Below are 17,456 nucleotides of genomic sequence, written 5' to 3'. Positions count from 1 at the left end.
TAGGGGTCCCCAGGCTGCTTGGGCTCTTTACTGAGCAATGAAGAGATTCATCTGGGGCTGTATACCTAGCCATAGAGGTCAGTCCTTGCCACAGGCCCCCTCATCCCTGCCTCCTTGTCTGGACATTCCTGGTACACCACTGAAATTGGTACACCACTGAAATTGAAGCTGTAGCCCAGTGGTTCTCAACCTTTCTAATGCCGTGACCCCGCAATACAGTTCCTCATGTTGTGGTGACCTCAAACCAAAAAATAATTTTGGTGGCTACTTCATAACTGTAATTTTGCTACAGTTATGATTCAGAATGTAAATACCTGATATGCATTATGTATTTTCCGATGGCTTTAGGCGACCCCGCTGGGGTTGCGACCCACAGGTTGAGAACCGCTGCTGTAGCCCCTGACCAGCTGGCTCTGTGACTTGACTTTGGAGCTATTTCAGGTTGACTCTCTGTCTCTATGGAGACAACAGTGCTCTGAATCTCTGGGAACAGTCTACAGGTCTTTCTGAGGAGGGAGCTACTATGGCAGCTGCAAAAGCCCTTTGGGGAGAAACCGTTGGCTAAGTGTACAGTATTGTCATCTTCTCTACAGCTTCCCCTCATGGCTAATCAGACTCTAGACCAGTGGATGCTGCTCTTTAGACCCAAATAGAGCTGTTTCCTCCCAGGCTCCTTAGCACCCACAAGATGAGGAGCACATTTGGTAGTTTTAGTGATATTTCTCAGCATCCAGTCTCACATTTCTGCTTGAATTGTCTAGAAACCAGGGGCCGAGAGCTAGTTACCCAGCCTAAGAACTTTTGTCTTGTTCCACCAGGAACATGGCACTGGTGTCTCCAAGCCTCTGGAAGGTGCCGGGAGCCTGGGACTCCGGGGCATTTTCCTGGTTTTTATGGTGGAGCTGCTCCATCAGAATGGGAGTATGCGACCTCTTAGTTTCTAGTAACATTTATTTCCTGGTAGGAAATAGGCCCAAAAGCTGAAAACCTTTATAGTTTTTTTGGAATGATGCCTCCTAGGGCAGAGACCAGGTGACTCAGGATCAGATGAAAGCCGGCCGCCACAGGCGTCCTGGAAGCTGGTCTTCTCCTGCCCATGTGCTGTTTCCCTGTGATGCAGAGAGACCAAGAGCCCCCCATGAGGACAGGGCAGTAGGGGAGCAGCTTGCAAATGGCTGAGAGCCTGTACTCCTGGGCTCCACCAGTGGACCAGCTGCAAGGCCCTCCCTCCCTGGGACCATCAGTCATTTCTGCTGGACCACAGAGGTCTCTGGGTGGTGAGTTTTACTCCAAATCTCATTTTTGGAACAACAACAAAGATGACTTGTTCAAAAAAAAAAAAAGACTTTACTAAGAAAAAGTGAAAGGCTCTGTGATAGCCTTTGGAAGCTGGGGGAGGGGGCAGGGGCGGGGTGGGGAGTGGCCACAAGCATTGAAGAGGACAGAGAACTCTGACAATATGGACTGTAGTCAGCCCGGGTAGGAGGAGCTTCCTCCGCCCCGCCCGCCGCCGCGGTTCTTCCCAGTTAATAGGGAAGGAGCCTATGCTGCCTGTAAGACTTCATCTTTAAAGGAAGGAACTCCTGGAATAGACCGTGGTGGGAGAAGAAATGAGGAGTGAAGGGAAGAACTGATAGAAAAGTTTTCCTTTTACAGTATTTTGAAACGCTGGAATTTTTATCTTACCAGGATGCCTGAGAAACAGGGGGATTTGCAAAGGTCCTTCCAACTGAAGATTTTTAGAAAAACCACTGCCATTCCCTAAGACTTATGGTGTGGGTAAGTGGGTTGAGGGACAGCCCCCCCCCCCTCCCCCCCAAACACACACACAAAGCCGGGCAGGCCAGGGTTGTCTGCCATGCACACACCCGGCCACTAGGCGTCTCTGCTGATCCACCAGCTCTGAAAGGCCCGCCAAAGCCTCCCAGGCCTCCCAGGAGGGCGGGTTTGTCCTCCCACTTGCCAGGGCTGGGGTGACCAGAGATGGTTCTGAGTGCCCCACTGCTGCTAGGAAGCTTGTCCTGACGAAGCCTGGGCATGCCCGTGGCTCACCCTCTTGAGTCTAATGCTTCCTGTGGACCCCATGTACTGGAATTATAGAACAATGTTTTTGTTTTTGTTTTCTTACATGTGTGTATTATTTCCCTAGCTTGGTTGCAGGTTTTTTGAGGAAAAAAGGGTCTATCTTGTGATAGACCGTGAATTTCCCTCAAACCGTGAGCACAGTGTTGGGCACATGGTAGATGCTCAATAAGTACGTGGCCTGCCTGGGCTTTGCCCTGAGATGGGGAGGTCACCGCTGCCCCGACCAGCACCCCTTCATTCTGGCAGCGCCAGCATCCAGTCTCAGGCCGGGAAAGGCTGGGTTCCCAAACTCGGGGAGCCAATCGTATGTAAACAGCCATCTAATCCTGCTCTTAGTCCACTCCTGTTGGGGGCTTTAGTCTCAAGGGAAAGGCAGTCTGGCCTGTGGGGACATGGAACAGCTGCAGCTCTTAAGGAACGCTCCTTCCCAGGAGGAGAGACTCGCTCAGGTTTCACTGGGCTGGCTGGAAGGCCGCCTCCTTGTTCCCCTGGCCCCTGAGCTGGAGGGTGGAGGGCTAGGAACTGGCAGGAGGGAGAGCTTCCATGCCTATGGCAGGGTTTAGGGGCGGTAACCCCAGAACTCAATTTCCTGTCACTTTGGTCAGGAGGTGTCCCTGTTTTGTCTCAGTGGTAACCTTGCAGGTAGGCCACCTTCTCCTATTCCCCAGCCAGCAGTACGACTCACTGTCAGATCCTGGAGGTGCTTGGCCACTGGGTAGAACTTTCGGGGTCCTGGCTCAGGTGACTGCCCACCCCCCTTAGCCCCCTGCTAATCTTGAAAATGCCAGCTCCTTGTGTAGATCAATCAGCAAGTCTACCTTCCCCAAGGAGAGATGCACTGATTAGTCCCCTGTTTACTTAGGGAGTAGCACCGCTGAAGAGTTGTATCTGGTCGCCCAAGCCCAGAATCTTGAAATTGTGTTCACTTTGTACCTCTCTTCTCCCTCCTTGCAATAGGTTAGCAAATCCAAATTCTTGCTTCTTCATAATTGGGTTCTTCCTCTCTAGTCTCTAAATCTCTGAGCTACAGCTAGGTAGACCCTCCTTATGCTGGCCCGAGGACACCTGGTTCTCCTTCTTGTGAGTCACAGAAAAGTAAAAGCACTTATAGTAAGTAGAACATTGAACCTAGAGTAACCCATCCCAGACTCTGCTGCTTATTAGCTGTGTGACTGTGAGCCAGTGTCTTAACTTCTCTGAGCTCCCCTTTCCTTGTGTGCAAAATGGAGAAAATAATGTGCACCTTGCTGTCACCTTGTGAGGGGTAAATAAGGTAATACATGTAAAGCACCTGCTACATACAGTGCTAGAGATGGAGAGGTTCAGTCATTGCTGACGTTCTCCCCTTTCTCTGCCAGGCCCTCTTTGAGCAATACAGGAGGTGGCCAGCCACTCAGCTTGTCTCCATCATGCCTCCAACCCTTACCTCATTGCCTATACTCTTCAATACCTTTAAAATCTTTGACAATTGGATACCATTATTAGCTTCAAAGCATAACTGCCACCTGCCGTTCCAATTTGGTTGCAGGAGACTCCCATCATTACATTTAGAGGTCAGAAATTATGTCATAATCATTTTTATATCCTTGGAATTCAGTTAAGGAACGCTCCTTCCCAGGAGGAGAGACTCGCTCAGGTTTCACTGGGCTGGCCGGAAGGCCACCTCCTTGTTCCCCTGGCCCCTGAGCTGGAGGGTGGAGGGCTAGGAACTGGCAGGAGTTCCAGTCGGTGCTTGAACAGACGCACGATGCATGAATGCCTGCTCCTTCTCTCCAAGGATTCTAAAAGGTAGTCTCTGTTCCTTACCTTCTCCCAAATTTCTCTCTATACTGGGAACACTCACTTTCAGAGATCCCAGATAGTCTACTAACCCTCTCCCCCGCCCCCACAAAAAAGCCTGCCTGAAATGCTCCCTCCTCCAGGAAGTCCCTCTAAGTCCAGTGAACCTGCAACTTCTCTAATCACAATGTGCAAAACTTCCTGCTGCCTATCTAATCCACATCAAGGTTTGCTTATGCCTGCGCAGGAACAGACCCTGGCCATGAGGGCATGCAGGTTGGGCCTGGGCTTTCCCTGGAGAAGGAAGAAGGGTGCTGAGTGGTGACTGGGCAGCCTCAAGTCACACACATGGTTTGCTCAATTCAGACCCCTTCTTGCAGCTCCTGTCCCATCCTTTGGTGACTCCTTTCCTGCCCTTCCTCAGTACTCCCTTGACCCTGAGCCTTCTGTGGCTCACATAGTATAGCTTCTCAGGTATGTCACAGTCCCTCTCACTAAGACAGGACGCTTCTGACAATTCACTGTGTTCTCATAGGACCCAGCGTGGTACACACAGCAAGGGCCCTGCAAATGCTTGGCGACTGAATGAGAACTGTGGCTCAGCCCGGTTTGCCCTGGCATAGAGCTGAGGTTTAAATCTTCATGGAGACAGAGGGATGGATTTCAGGTCAAATTAATACTCAGGCGAGGCGGGAGTTAGATTCTCTGCAGTGGAATCGTTTAGCTTATGTCACCTAAATAGACAGGAGTGCCCCGACTCAGAATCTAATATGAACCTTCTTGCTGATGATGCTGCCCCTGCAAGGAGCCTGGGCTCTGTGCAGTCAGGAAGCACAGCTGTCGTTAAGTGCAGGCAGTACAGGATGGCTTCCCAGGGACGCTGGAAGAGCAGGCTGTGGCCCGAGTCCTTGAAACTGTGTCTTAGTTTTCCAGCTTGATAGAAGCAGTTTCCCTCACTCCTTATCCCAGTTGCACCCCAAAGAGAAAAGTCACATATAGAAATAGAGATCAAGCAGGGAACATGCCCTGCCCCATGGAGCTGGATGGGGACACAGTATGATATCTGAGGAGGTGGTGAGGAGGACTCATTTGAATTAAAAAAACATCTACTTTGCAACACAAGGCTGAGTGATTAGCACACGGGGAAAACCATGAGCCAGCAGTTTGCAACAAAGCTGGCAGGCTGCTGGAATGTTGATCCTGAGGATCGTGTTCCAGAGGGGAGACACCCCTCCCCAGGCCGGGCTGGCACTCGGTGTGCTTTTTCAGGCTGGGGGGATTAAGATGGAACCATGATGAATGTGCACACACATGTGCACACACTCGCAGAAGCTGGGCACTCTTTCTCTCTCCTCTCTGTAGGGGCTCCTGTGTCCTGACCTCAAGGCCCACCTCTTGTACTGGAAAGTCTCTTGTGAGCCCTGAGTTGCTCTTTCCTGGGAAGGTCCATGCTAGCCACAGCCTACCTCAGCAAGACAATGACAGGATCCTGACCAGGGACATGGATAGGGACAGCACATGGCATGTCCTACTCGCCTTCTTACCTCCGCTATACCCCTGGGACTTTGCACTGGCCCACGTCCTTCGTCTGCTGATCCATTGCTGCCTGGGCTCCTTTCACCATTCCTGACTCTGTCTTTGTTCACTTCACTTCTGTACCCGGGCCTGTCTCTTCCCCAGGCTGCCCTTTGCCCCCAATCTTTCAATTCCTCCAATTCCTCCAGGCCTTTTACTACCTTCCTCTTGAACATCTGTCTTTCTTTCCCTTCACTTTTCTTCGATTGCTCCTTTCTCCGCTGGCTTCCTCTCCATCGCTCTCTCCATCTTTCTCATATTACTTCTTCTGACAGATATTTACTGACCGTCTCTCATGCACAGGCCCAGTGAGAGCCACCTTCAGGCACAGGTCGTAACACTATATAAAATACTATCTCTACTTAAATAATGTTTGTTACTTAGGAGAGGGAAATAAGGCTCACACAAGTGACCATAATATAGTCACATGTGATATTTACCATATAAACGGCCCAAAGTGCCCCAGCTATTAGTTGAGAGAAAGAAAAGTCCATTCTGGGTAGAGTATCAGGGAGGCTTCTATTGGGAGAGCAGCCCTTCAGGAGGAGGCTGGGTTTGGTTCTGCAGGGACATGGCGGGACCACCCAAACAAATGGGCATGGAAGAAAGGTGAGGAGAGAACCTTGGATGTGAGGGGGAAAGACACGAAAACTCTGGGGGGCAGTTTCTGAGCAGGAGAATGACATGAACAAAGCACTAGGGAGATAAATCAGGCAGCAGACGCTTAAGAGGGGTGTGTGTGCACGCCTGTGTGATTGAGTGTGCGTGTGTGTGTGTGTGTGTGTGTGTGTGTATAGGAGGGCCGAGGACAGCCAGACAGGCGAGCCTGTTAGAAGCCCCAGCAGTAGCCTGTGTTAATTACCTTATTTACCCACTCAAGCCTGAACTAAGTAGCTGGTGGCAGTCCCAGGAAATGAAAGGACAAGTTTGAGCAATAATGCACTGAGTGTCTTTTTCCTGTGTCTTTGTTATTGTCCAATTGTCTTATTTCTTTCTAAGCAGATCACAGACTTTCTGCAGTGGCCACGTCAGGGCCAGCTTCACAGTCAGGGAGAGATCTGATGCGGGTCATGATAGGAATCAAAGTTCTTTCCTCTCTCCTTGGCTCCCAGAGGCACCGAATACTGGACCCCGGAGGACTGACTTTTACAGCCAGCGCCTCTGAGACCTTGCTTATCCAGCGCTTGTGTTGGCATCTCTGCTCCGCATCTCCAGAGACCCTGCTTGTACAGACGCACTTGTCAGCCTCAGCACCCGACCTCGAGGGGTCGCTGTGGCTGCTAAGCCCCCTGGCCTTTCCCTCTTTCTTCTACCCTGGTATACCTCCAATGCCAGAGCTTGGGGTAGAGTTGGAGCGCCCAGAAGGGGAAATCCAGCACCTCTCCAAGGACCTGATTATTTCCAAAGACTGGTGCTAATTTTCTGATATGATCCTCACATCTCTGTGAGGCACTAAACCCTCATTACTTTTCCTGACCGATGCATTCTAATTAGATCAACACTTAAAAAAAAATTCACAATAGCCACAGGATGGCTTTCCATCTCATTAACTCCTCACTTATTATTTTCATGAAAATTACTGATAAAAATGTGCATCTCCATTTGGTGAGGCCTCACAGCCTCCACGGCGCCTATCTAGCATCTCTCCCGTCACCCAGGCTGTGCAGCGTCACCATGGTAACCCACAATAATAGAAACTAATAAATTACAAACGAGATGCTCGTTGAACAATTATTGTCCTCTTTTATGCAAGTTTCTTGCTAATTTTGATCATAAGGGAAAGTACAATAAGACTCTGAAGGAATGAGTCTATTTCAAGAGAATATTAGCAAGCAGAAGTCTGGGCGGGCTGTTTTCAGAATGTAATAAAGTGCTTTGGTGATTGCGAGCAATGGGAAGAGGAAATAAACTTCTTGCCTCACGTCCTATGCCCTGTCGTGTCCCACAGAGATCCAACTGGGGTGGGTTTAACGTCATATTTGTTGTCAAAATGTGCAAGGCATGGCTGGCCTTCTAGAGGTCAACCTGTTTCTTACCCTGCCTCTACCAACTTAGATTGTATGTGATGGTCCTTAAAACCTAGAGATTAAAAACAGTACCACTTTTCTTAGGCACCCTTTCAGCAACTCGCCAAACATTCCTAGAAGGTTTACCTGTATCCCCAAGCCTGACTATCTTATGAGAAGATGCTACTGTAAACCTCCTGAAAACCCTCCATGTGTCTATCTTGGACTCAGGAACTCCGTGGGAGAGGAAAAAAGTGGGAAGCTAAGGCTTATGCAGATACCAGTGAATCTGATAGAAAGGTATCACCAGGCAGCTTTCTTAGTTTGTAGGTTCTGGGAAAATAGTCTGCCCTGGAGATAAGAGCCCGTCCTCACCCAAAACACAGAGCCACTTTTCCCTACACTTCCCAGTTCCCAGAATGAAGGTTGCAGGTGACTCTCTAGAAAGAGTGATTTGAGGTGACATTTACAGTGGCCTTGAACCTTAGGGAGACAGATGTGCCTGAGCAGGGTAAGCAACTAGACAATGACCAGGGAGAAGCAGTCCCGTGGGAGGCTGTCTTCATCTATCAGGTGGGCAGGATTCAGGGAAGGGCCACTTCCCCAGACCCTTAGGAACCCTTAGAACACCAGGGAGATCAGCAAGCCTTCTTAAGCAGTCTGGGGGCTGGGACATCTGGTCCATTCCTAGCTCTATCCCTGCTTCATCCTCAGGAAAAGTCCATCTACTGTACCCCTGTGCTCATTCCTTGAGGTTTCTTGGGCCAAGAAGCCAGGAGTCACTTTGGACATTGTCTCTCTTAGACCTGATCATCTTCTGGGGATACTAATGTCCTGTCATAGTGAGGGCTGGTGAAAACGAGACTGTGGTGCTTGGTGAGTAGGAGTAGTTGGTCAGAGGAAGACTTATACGGTGAAAAGAATTCAATGAGTTTAATCTACTTTTCTAGGTCACCAGGGGCCCTTCGGACATTCCTACCTTTGGCTTAGTAGCCTGGCTTAGGGGATAGACCCAGCCCTGTGTGTTACCTGTGAGTGAAGATTTATGGAGGGCTGGTTGGGGGAGTAGGGACCCCCAAGATCATTCCTGAGCAGATTATCGCTGTGCATCTTGGTTTTGAGGCAGGTGATGTAACGGTTACAAAAGTCCTTGCAGAGTTCATTGACTTTCTCCAACTCCAGCAGGTGGATTCTCAGGACCTGGATTGCCTTCACCATCTGCGGAGAGGGAGGAGAGGTGAGTTCAAGTGTTCATATCATATTCCCTTCGCTGCCCTGATCCCGCCCCCCTGCCCAAGCCCCAAGCATACCAGGGGAGAGGAACCTATGCTTTGCCTCAGGAATATGCTTCCTTATCCATGGCACTTGAATTCTCATGATCTACTGCCAACTGTGGGCTGGCCTGGAGCCTGCTGTCACCACAGCTGTTCTTGAGGCAGCTGTGGCATTCTGGGAACAGTATTGGCCTTAAAGGAAGAAGATCATGTCCCAAACCCCAGGCCTGCCATTTATGATCTGCGTGGCCTTGGGCAATTGCTTAAGCTCTCTGCACCTTATTGTCTGACAAATGAGGATAATGATATCCTCCCTAAAAACTGTACAGGTCTGTTGAGAGGATCATATGAGGGAATGCACAAGCTGCAAAGTGTGAAGCACTGAATAAGCCTGAGGACAAGTGAGATTAGAGCTCCTTGTAAGTGCCTTGAGAGGGAAGGGACCATCTATTCTTAAACATGCATGCGGAGTGATCATGTGATACAGGTCACCTTGCAGACACCCCATTGATCCTTGCTGACTGACTGAATCCTCCAGAATGACTTAGCTAGGCACTGGAGAACCTAGCCGTGCCGGCCTGTCCCATGACCTTCGGATTGTACGTGTACTTGTCACCTCTTCAAATGGACCATGCTAACTTTTTTATGGCAACAAGCTATCTCTCAACTGAAGTTTTTCTCTTTATCATCGTTATTATAATAAAGAGAAAGTGCTATGGGAAATACGGAAAATAGAGGATGAAAAAAAAACTGTCCATTCAATCATCCTAAAGAATAATATTTTTGTCTTTACAACATGCATATATTTTAACACAGTCTCAATCACCTTGTGTACACAAGTTTGTATCCCATTTGCCCTTATTTTACCAGATATAGTTTTCTAAACGGCAAAATTGTTCTCTCTATCCTCCCTTCCAGACTGTGAGCCTCTAATCTGCTCACTAGTTGTCCTCAGCACCAACATGTATGCGTGCCGAGTAAATATTTATTGAATGGATGAAAGTTATCGAGTATACACACATATATATGTATAATCTTTTTTAAGAGAGAGGTGGAGAGAGAGAGAGAGAGAGAGAGAGAGAGAGAGAGAGAGAGGAACATCGATTTGTATGTGCCCTGACTAGCAACCTCTTTACGTCTGGACAACACTCCAATCAACTGAGCTACCTGGCTTAATTTTTTTAGATTGATTGATTTTTAGAAAGACAGAGAGAGGAAGGGATAGAGAGATGAAGGGGAAGGGAAGCCTTCATTTGTTGTTCCACTTAGTTGTGCATTCATTGGTTTCTTCCTATGTGTGTCCTGACTGGGGATTGAACCTGCAACTTTGTCATTTCAGGACAACACTCTAACCAACTGAGCTAACTCGTCAGGGCTATATTTTTAATTGTTGTAAATTATTCCATGCATGTGCCATATTTAACCAATTCCTTATCATTGGGCATTTAAATTACTTCTAATTTTTAAATTTTATAAAAAATGTTACAGTGATTATTTTCCAAGCTTATAGCTTTTATTCATGTTTCTGCATTATTTCCTTAGGACGAATTCCCAGAAATGACAGTAAAAAAAGTTATGGACATTCTTTGGGCTCACAATAAATATCCCCAGATTCCTTTTCAAGAAAGGGTTGTTTAAATGGTGCTGAACAATTGAACATCTATAAGCAAAAAGGTGAATCTCAATATAAATCTCCCACCTTATATAATAATAAACTTATGTGGATGAAAGACCTAAATGTAAGACATTAAACTATAAAAATGTTAGAAAAAAACACAGGAGAAAATCATAAGGACCAATTGGACTTCATCAACTTGAAAATGTTTGCTCTTCAAAAGACCCTGTGAAGAAGATGGAAGGACAAGTGCACTGGGAGAAAATATTTGTCGAACGCATATCTGACAAGGAACATATCTAGAATATATAAAAAGATTTCAAACTAAACAGTAAAATAACAAGAACTCCAATTAGAACATAGGCAAAAGACAACATCAGACTTTTCACTGAAGAGGATTCACAGATGGAAATAAGTACACAAAAAGATGTTCAATGCCATTAGCCATCAGAGAAATGCAAATTAAAACCACCATGAGATACCACTACACACTGATAAGAATGGTTAAATAAAAAGTGGTAACACCAAATGCTGGTGAGGGCCTGGACGCTGGTCACTCATATATCGCCGGTGTGTATATAAAATGGTACAGCCCTCTGGAAAACACTGTGAATGTTTCTAACAAAACCAAATATATGTTTACTATACAACCCAGAAATTTCACTCTTGGGCATTTATCCCAGAGAAGTTAAAATGTATATTTACACAAAAAAACCTGTATGCAGCCAAAAACTGGAAAAAATATATACTTCAACAGGTGAATGAATAAAGAAATTGTGGTATATCCATTACACGGACTAATACTTAGCAACAAAAAGGAACAAAGTATTGATACACTCAGTAACTTGGGTGGATTTCAAGGTCATTATGCTGAGAAAGAAAAACCAGACTCAAAAGAATATATACTGTATGATGCCATTTATATAACATTCTTGAAATGACAAAATTACAGAGATGAAGGACAAATTAGTGGTTGCAGGTGGTGGAAGAGGGGAGGGAGGGAGGAATTGTTTTGTATCTTGACTACCATAGTGGTACATGAATTTACACATGTGATAAAGTTGCACAGAATGATACACACACACACACACACATACACATACATGCCTGGGAAACTGATGAAATCTGAATAAGGTTGGTGTAGTGTACCTTGTCTACTTTCTGGTTATGAAATTGTTCTATAGTCATGTAGGAAGGGACTCAGGACTTCTCTGTATTAGTTCTTACTACTGCATGTGAATCTATAATTGTATTAAAATAAAAAAAGTTAAAAAAAATGGAGCTTGTCTTCTTTTGAGAGTCTTTTATGTTACCACAAGCAATATACAGGGGTCCCTGTTTAACCGTACCTTCCCACTGTTGTCTGGTAGTTTGATGCCCAGGAGAACAAGGAAGGGACTTGCTGTGAGTGGAGCTGCCAGCCACGCCCCTCTCTGAGCTCCATTGGCATTTCAAGTGGAAAGCCACTGAGGAGAATCCCTGGGTTGCATTTGAATTGCCTAATGGGCAAGGACTATACTCAACTAATTAAGGGCTCTTGGAGTACTGAATTAGACTAAGTGTCACTCAAAAACAGAAACCAACAATTTTGTGTCTTCACACAGGGCTCAATCACAGGGTCTTGTCCCTAAGGAAGTTCTCCCTCTGTGGAGCTGAGACTAATGGAGACTGTTCCAGGAACAGAGGAGAATGTGACTTTAGTATTGATTAAACTAAAAAATGGAGTTAGGTACTGAATAAATATTTGCTCTTGCCTGAATTATCTACTTGACTTTGGCCATGAAGATCTTGTTTTATGTCTCAGAGTAATTAGCACAATATAAGGTGTTTAATTACTCATTGACTGGTTGATAACAATATCCAAACATTTCTCATCCTTACTACTTCAGTCCCTGTGTTAGACCTATTGCATACCTTGTCTTATGTACTCCACCACTACCTCCCCAAGTGGGCACATTATTGCCTACGTGTTACAGATGGAGAAAATGAGGCCCAGAAATATTGTTTTATTTGCTTAAAGTCACACAGCTGGTGACAGAACTAGGATGTGAAGCCAGGTTGCCTGTGTTGCTTTGCCCTCAATACAGGCTCTCAGACTTTATGTAGATAAGGAAAATGACATTTTAAAGAGTGTGTGGTTTAGGGAGAAAGTGGCTCAGTGACAGGAATTATGGGATTCCAGAAAAACCAAATAGGTCTGGGGACATTAAATGTATTTCCAGAACCCTTCCTGGCCACCTTCCCTCACTCAGCTGCTCTGACTTCTCTCTCATTCCCAGTCTAGCCCCCTCTCCTACCTCACCAATGCAGGGTCTGCTTTCTCATGTGAAAAAAGAGGGTTAGACTGTTAGGTGCCTTCAATTTTCTGATTTTCTGAACATTACCATGATTCCTGCCCTCAATTCACTGATGGTGCTGGAAAGGGCACCATGAGATAATCTGGGCCACCTTCTAGGTGAACAAAAGGTCCAAACTCTCTAGGACACACGTCTATATCTTCTCTGAGGCTCTCCTAGTCAGAACCTTATCACATCAGACCATCTCTCTGTTCTCTCAATCTGCTTATTGAATTCTTCCATGAAATTCCCAAATTTTCTCCTGCCTTAACAGAAAATGCTTACTCATCCTTCTGTAGGTATCAAGAACATCTAGTGCCTCTATCAGCACACCTCCCTTCATTTCATGTTATCCATTCAACATAAACATTGTCTCACTATATGCCACACAATGGATAGGGCATCTGACTTGAATAAATTGTCCAATTAGCTTTGTCTTCTCCAGCGAAAAGATCCGATTCCTTAAACCTTTCTTCTTGTTCCCTTTTCTCTCTCCCTTCTTCCCTTCCTTCCTTCCTTCCTTTTTTTCTTACATCTTCCTTTTTTTTCCTTTCTTTCTCTGAGCTTTCCTTTACTGGCTTATTCTTCATATTTAATCAACATTTTATTCACTCATTTATTTTAAATATTTTTGTAAAGTAATATACACACATTCACACACAGAAAAGTACACATATTCATTTATTTTTAAAAACTTAGCCAATAAGTACTTATTATTTAAAAATAGAAAATACAGGCCCTGGCTGGTTGGCTCAGTGGTAGAGCGTCAGCCTGGCATGCAGGAGTCCCAGGTTCAATTCCCAACCAGGGCACACAGGAGAAGCACCGATCTGCTTCTCCACCCCTCCCCCTCTCCTTCTTCTCTGTCTCTCTCTTCCCCTCCTGCAGCCAAGGCTCCATTGGAGCAGGGCTGGCCGGGCACTGAGGATGGCTCTATGGCCTCTGCCTCAGGAGCTAGAATGGCTCTGGTTGCAACAGAGCAACACCCCAGATGTGCAGAGCATCGCCCCCTAGTGGGCATGCCGGGTGGATCCCAGTTGGGCGTATGCGGGAGTCTGTCTGACTGCCTCCCCGTTTCCAACTTCAGAAAAATACAAAAAAAAATAGAAAATACAAATAAGTAAAACAAAAAGTAAGATGCACCCGATAGCTTTGATGAAATGAATACACACACTCTGCTTAACCAGACCCAGAGCACAGCACTCAGGAGTGGATCTACGTTTTGGTCTGATAAAGCACAATTGGAGGATTGCTTTTTTTGTGGGATAATAGACTTGGTTTAAAGATTTAAGAAGGTAAACTATAATGGTATTCCAAGGCCATGAATATGTAGGTCTTACTCAATATTAGAGAAAAAGATGGGCGATGCCATTAACGTGGGGTGGCCACCTGGCTGAGCAGAAGGTCCGTGGGGTGTCCTGTCACTCAGCCTGGCTTTGAGTCCAGGCCTACTTAGAAATGTGGTAAGATTAGGCCAGCTAATTTTACCAGATTTCTCCAAACCTCAGTTTCCTCATTTGTAAAATGGAGTTATGATCATCCTTAACTCACAAGATTTGACAAGAGCGAAGGGAAATAGTAATGTGAAAATGTTTTATAAACCACAGGGTTTATATAAAGCGCATACATTTTTAACCTCTTCTAATAATTTCTAATATCTTGTTGGCTTTTCTGTTGCTATTCCATATTCAGATAATGGAAAAATAATCAGTCCCCACTTTTCTTCTATATTTATGTTTTAAGTAAATCATCCTCTGTCCTTTATGTTTGCAGTTTGGGGGGTTTTGCCTCTAAATCAGAATAAAAATGTGAATTATTAAACTATTTTTCTAAACAAGCAATGTCATATAAAAAGTTATTCCAAATTTTTTAGAGCAATAACAATTCCACTTAATTTAATATCACCAAAATGTGATAAATGTGTCCTCAAGCCTTTGCCTCAAGTTTTGCTCTATCTTTCCGCTTTTCTCCCTCCTTTCTCTTTCAAACTAAACAGCCCGTGTTTTCTGAGAAGTACCCTTCAAAGAAGCAAAACAAGCTGCAGCCTTACATTTTCGTTTCATGCCATGATGTACTCGCCCCACAGGTCCCAGGAAAGAACACAGGACGGGGCTCCTTGTTTTCTATGAAGTCATGTGGCATGATGTGCTGAATGGATTATTTTCTGCCTGGGTATTCTGGACGAGTGTTTTAACTTTCTGTCAAATTTAGGATGATCATAATGCCTACACTGTAGAGTTATTGTAAAAATGGAACAAGATAATGGATGTAAATATTCTGGGCTACTTGATAAACGTCAATTCTTTATGCCAACGAACCCCTCCCGCAACTGAGTTCCTTCTAAGAAGTGGCCTCTCTTGTAGGAGCGCGGCCTCTTTACTTGATAGTCATAAATTTTGCCTTTCAAAACAATTATATACAAAGCACTTTACACGTTGCAAAAATGCTTTTCTCTCCATTATCTCATTTGAGTCTCACAATCACTGGACATATCTCTCCTGGAGATGGAGACAGGAGGGTGAAGCTCAGAGATCAGGCACCCTGCTAACGCGCCCGCAGCAGTCAGGGGGCGCCTGGCCTCTTTCTCTCTGTGAGTTAGGAAGCTGGAACTACTTGCCCTCACTTGCAGAGGAAGGAGTTTATAAACATATGTGCTCTGATACTTCCTGGGGTCATTAGGGCAGCCTCAGCTAAAACCTAATCAGGAATTTTTCCAGACCAGACAAGCTCCACCCAACCAGTTGTAAGTGTAAGGTCTCTGCAACAAGAAATGGGATTTGGAAGAAAGATGAAGACCAGGGACTGGGAATGCTAGCTTATGCGGGGATGGAATGCACATTTTTATGGAAGCCTGACAAGGTAAATACTTTTCAGTTGATAACATGGGTCTCTTCCTCTGATGCCCTCATTTGGAGAAGCAGTGTGGTATAGAGAAAAGAGGTGGGCTTTGGGAGTTAGACGCACTCGGTACAAATACCAGCTTTGTCACTTACTGGCTTTGGGTTCTTAAGCCTTGAGCTCTTCCTCTGTAGCTTGGATAGGGCCAGAGCGGGAGCCCAATAGCAGAGCAGGTACTCTAGAACGGTGGGTATGGAGGCTGAGTTCTGGGTCTTCCACCTGCTGAGCGGCCCTAGACAACTTACATAATCTCTGCCCTTTCCTTTCCTCCTCTGTGAAACAGGATAATAAGAGCGACTTGCTCCGAGTTGTACTGAGGATTAAATGAGAGTTGGTAGAAAAGACCTAAAAAGAAGACCTAAGACACAGAACTAAGGAAAGATCAGCTACAAGGCAGCGTAACTGTGAGGAGTGGGTGATGTGACTCCTCTGCCACGGGCTAGCTGTCTGACCTTGAGCTAGTGATGTCACCTCAACGCTCAATCTCCTCATCTTAAAATGGGACTAACAGTAATAATATATTCCCCTGGGTGTAAAAACAGGATTAAATAAAAAATTATATGTAAAGTGTTTAGAAGAGCACCTGGCACCTAATTAGTGCTCTATAAATGTTCATCGTTGCATCTTAGATTATTCTTTTTTTTTTTGCATTTTTCTGAAGCTGGAAACAGGGAGAGACAGTCAGACAGACTCCCGCATGCGCCCGACCGGGATCCACCCGGCACGCCCACCAGGGGGCGATGCTCTGCCCCTCTGGGGCGTCGCTCTGTCACCACCAGAGCCACTCTAGCGCCTGGGGCAGAGGCCAAGGAGCCATCCCCAGCGCCCGGGCCATCTTTGCTCCAATGGAGCCTTGGCTGCAGGAGGGGAAGAGAGAGACAGAGAGGAAGGCGCGGTGGAGGGGTGGAGATGCAAATGGGTGCTTCTCCTGTGTGCCCTGGCCGGGAATCAAACCTGGGTCCTCCGCACGCTAGGCCGACGCTCTACCGCTGAGCCAACCGGCCAGGGCCTTAGATTATTCTTATTTCCTTTCCCTTCCATGGTGTCCGTAGAAGATCGTGCCCCTAACTGGGCAAAGGGGTCTGCACCGAGGGCTGCATGGGTGACTGAGCAGGGTTGGCCAAGTCTCCGTGGGCCCCGAGCTCTGGCCCGGCTCCTTCGCAGCCTCGGGCCTCTGGCCCTGCCTCCTCAGAGTGGGCCCAGGGGCCTGTGGGGCCCCATCTTGGAGCTGGCTTTGCGGTCAGGCAGCCATAATCTGTCCCTTGAGCCACACCAGAGTCTCATTAAAACGTGCCCCATAAATGTTAAAAAATTTACACATAAAAAAATTCCATGCATGAAACTGAAACCGTAGGTTTTACAGCCTCGGTTTGAAATCTTGCATAATATATAAAACCTTGGCCCTGCTCTGGGGGCCTGTAAATCAGATTTTATAAAACAAAAAGCTTTTACCTTTCAAAGGGGTTTGGGGAACTTGCAAATTTTACAAACTTTACCAACTGACAGTCAGAGGCTGTTGGACCCAAGCAGGGGATCAGCGGGCCAGGTAAGACAGAGACCCAGTGGGTGCAGAATGCGCACAGGGACTGCAGGACAGAGTGGGGCTAACCAGGGGCCGTTCCAGCCTACCTGCCAGCAGCTGAAAATGGGTGGTAGAGCCGGTCAGAGCGTGGGCACCGGGTAGAGTGGGGAGGACTCTTATAAAGGAGTGCTTTATTGCCCCTGGGAGAAGAGAGGCAGGTGATGTCGTGGAGGGAGCATCATATTAGGAGCCAGAACAACTGGTTCTGGTCCTGAAGTAATCTCCCTTTTCTGGACTTCGGTGTCCCCATTTATAAAATGGACTTGCTTCTCTCTACTCTTGTGTTTTCCCTAACGAGCAGGGGGA

At 46.3% G+C, this 17,456-nt stretch overlaps 1 protein-coding gene across 5 annotated transcripts in view; it reads right to left on the bottom strand.

Moving 5' to 3' along the window:
• The window catches only part of PKNOX2 (PBX/knotted 1 homeobox 2), a 259,555-nt gene that overhangs the window by 23,199 nt on the left and 218,900 nt on the right, over positions 1-17,456 (bottom strand). For all 5 annotated transcript variants that reach the window (XM_066365135.1, XM_066365140.1, XM_066365136.1 and 2 more), the window contains one exon: positions 8,475-8,663. In XM_066365135.1, coding sequence (XP_066221232.1) covers positions 8,475-8,663 — 189 coding nt within the window. The remainder of the gene's footprint in view (positions 1-8,474; positions 8,664-17,456) is intronic.

Source organism: Saccopteryx leptura, chromosome 2 (genome assembly GCF_036850995.1).
Source record: "Saccopteryx leptura isolate mSacLep1 chromosome 2, mSacLep1_pri_phased_curated, whole genome shotgun sequence".
Taxonomy (NCBI): Eukaryota; Metazoa; Chordata; class Mammalia; order Chiroptera; family Emballonuridae; genus Saccopteryx; species Saccopteryx leptura.
The sequence above is the reverse complement of the archived record's forward strand: the minus strand, read 5'-3'. Positions and strand labels throughout refer to the sequence as shown.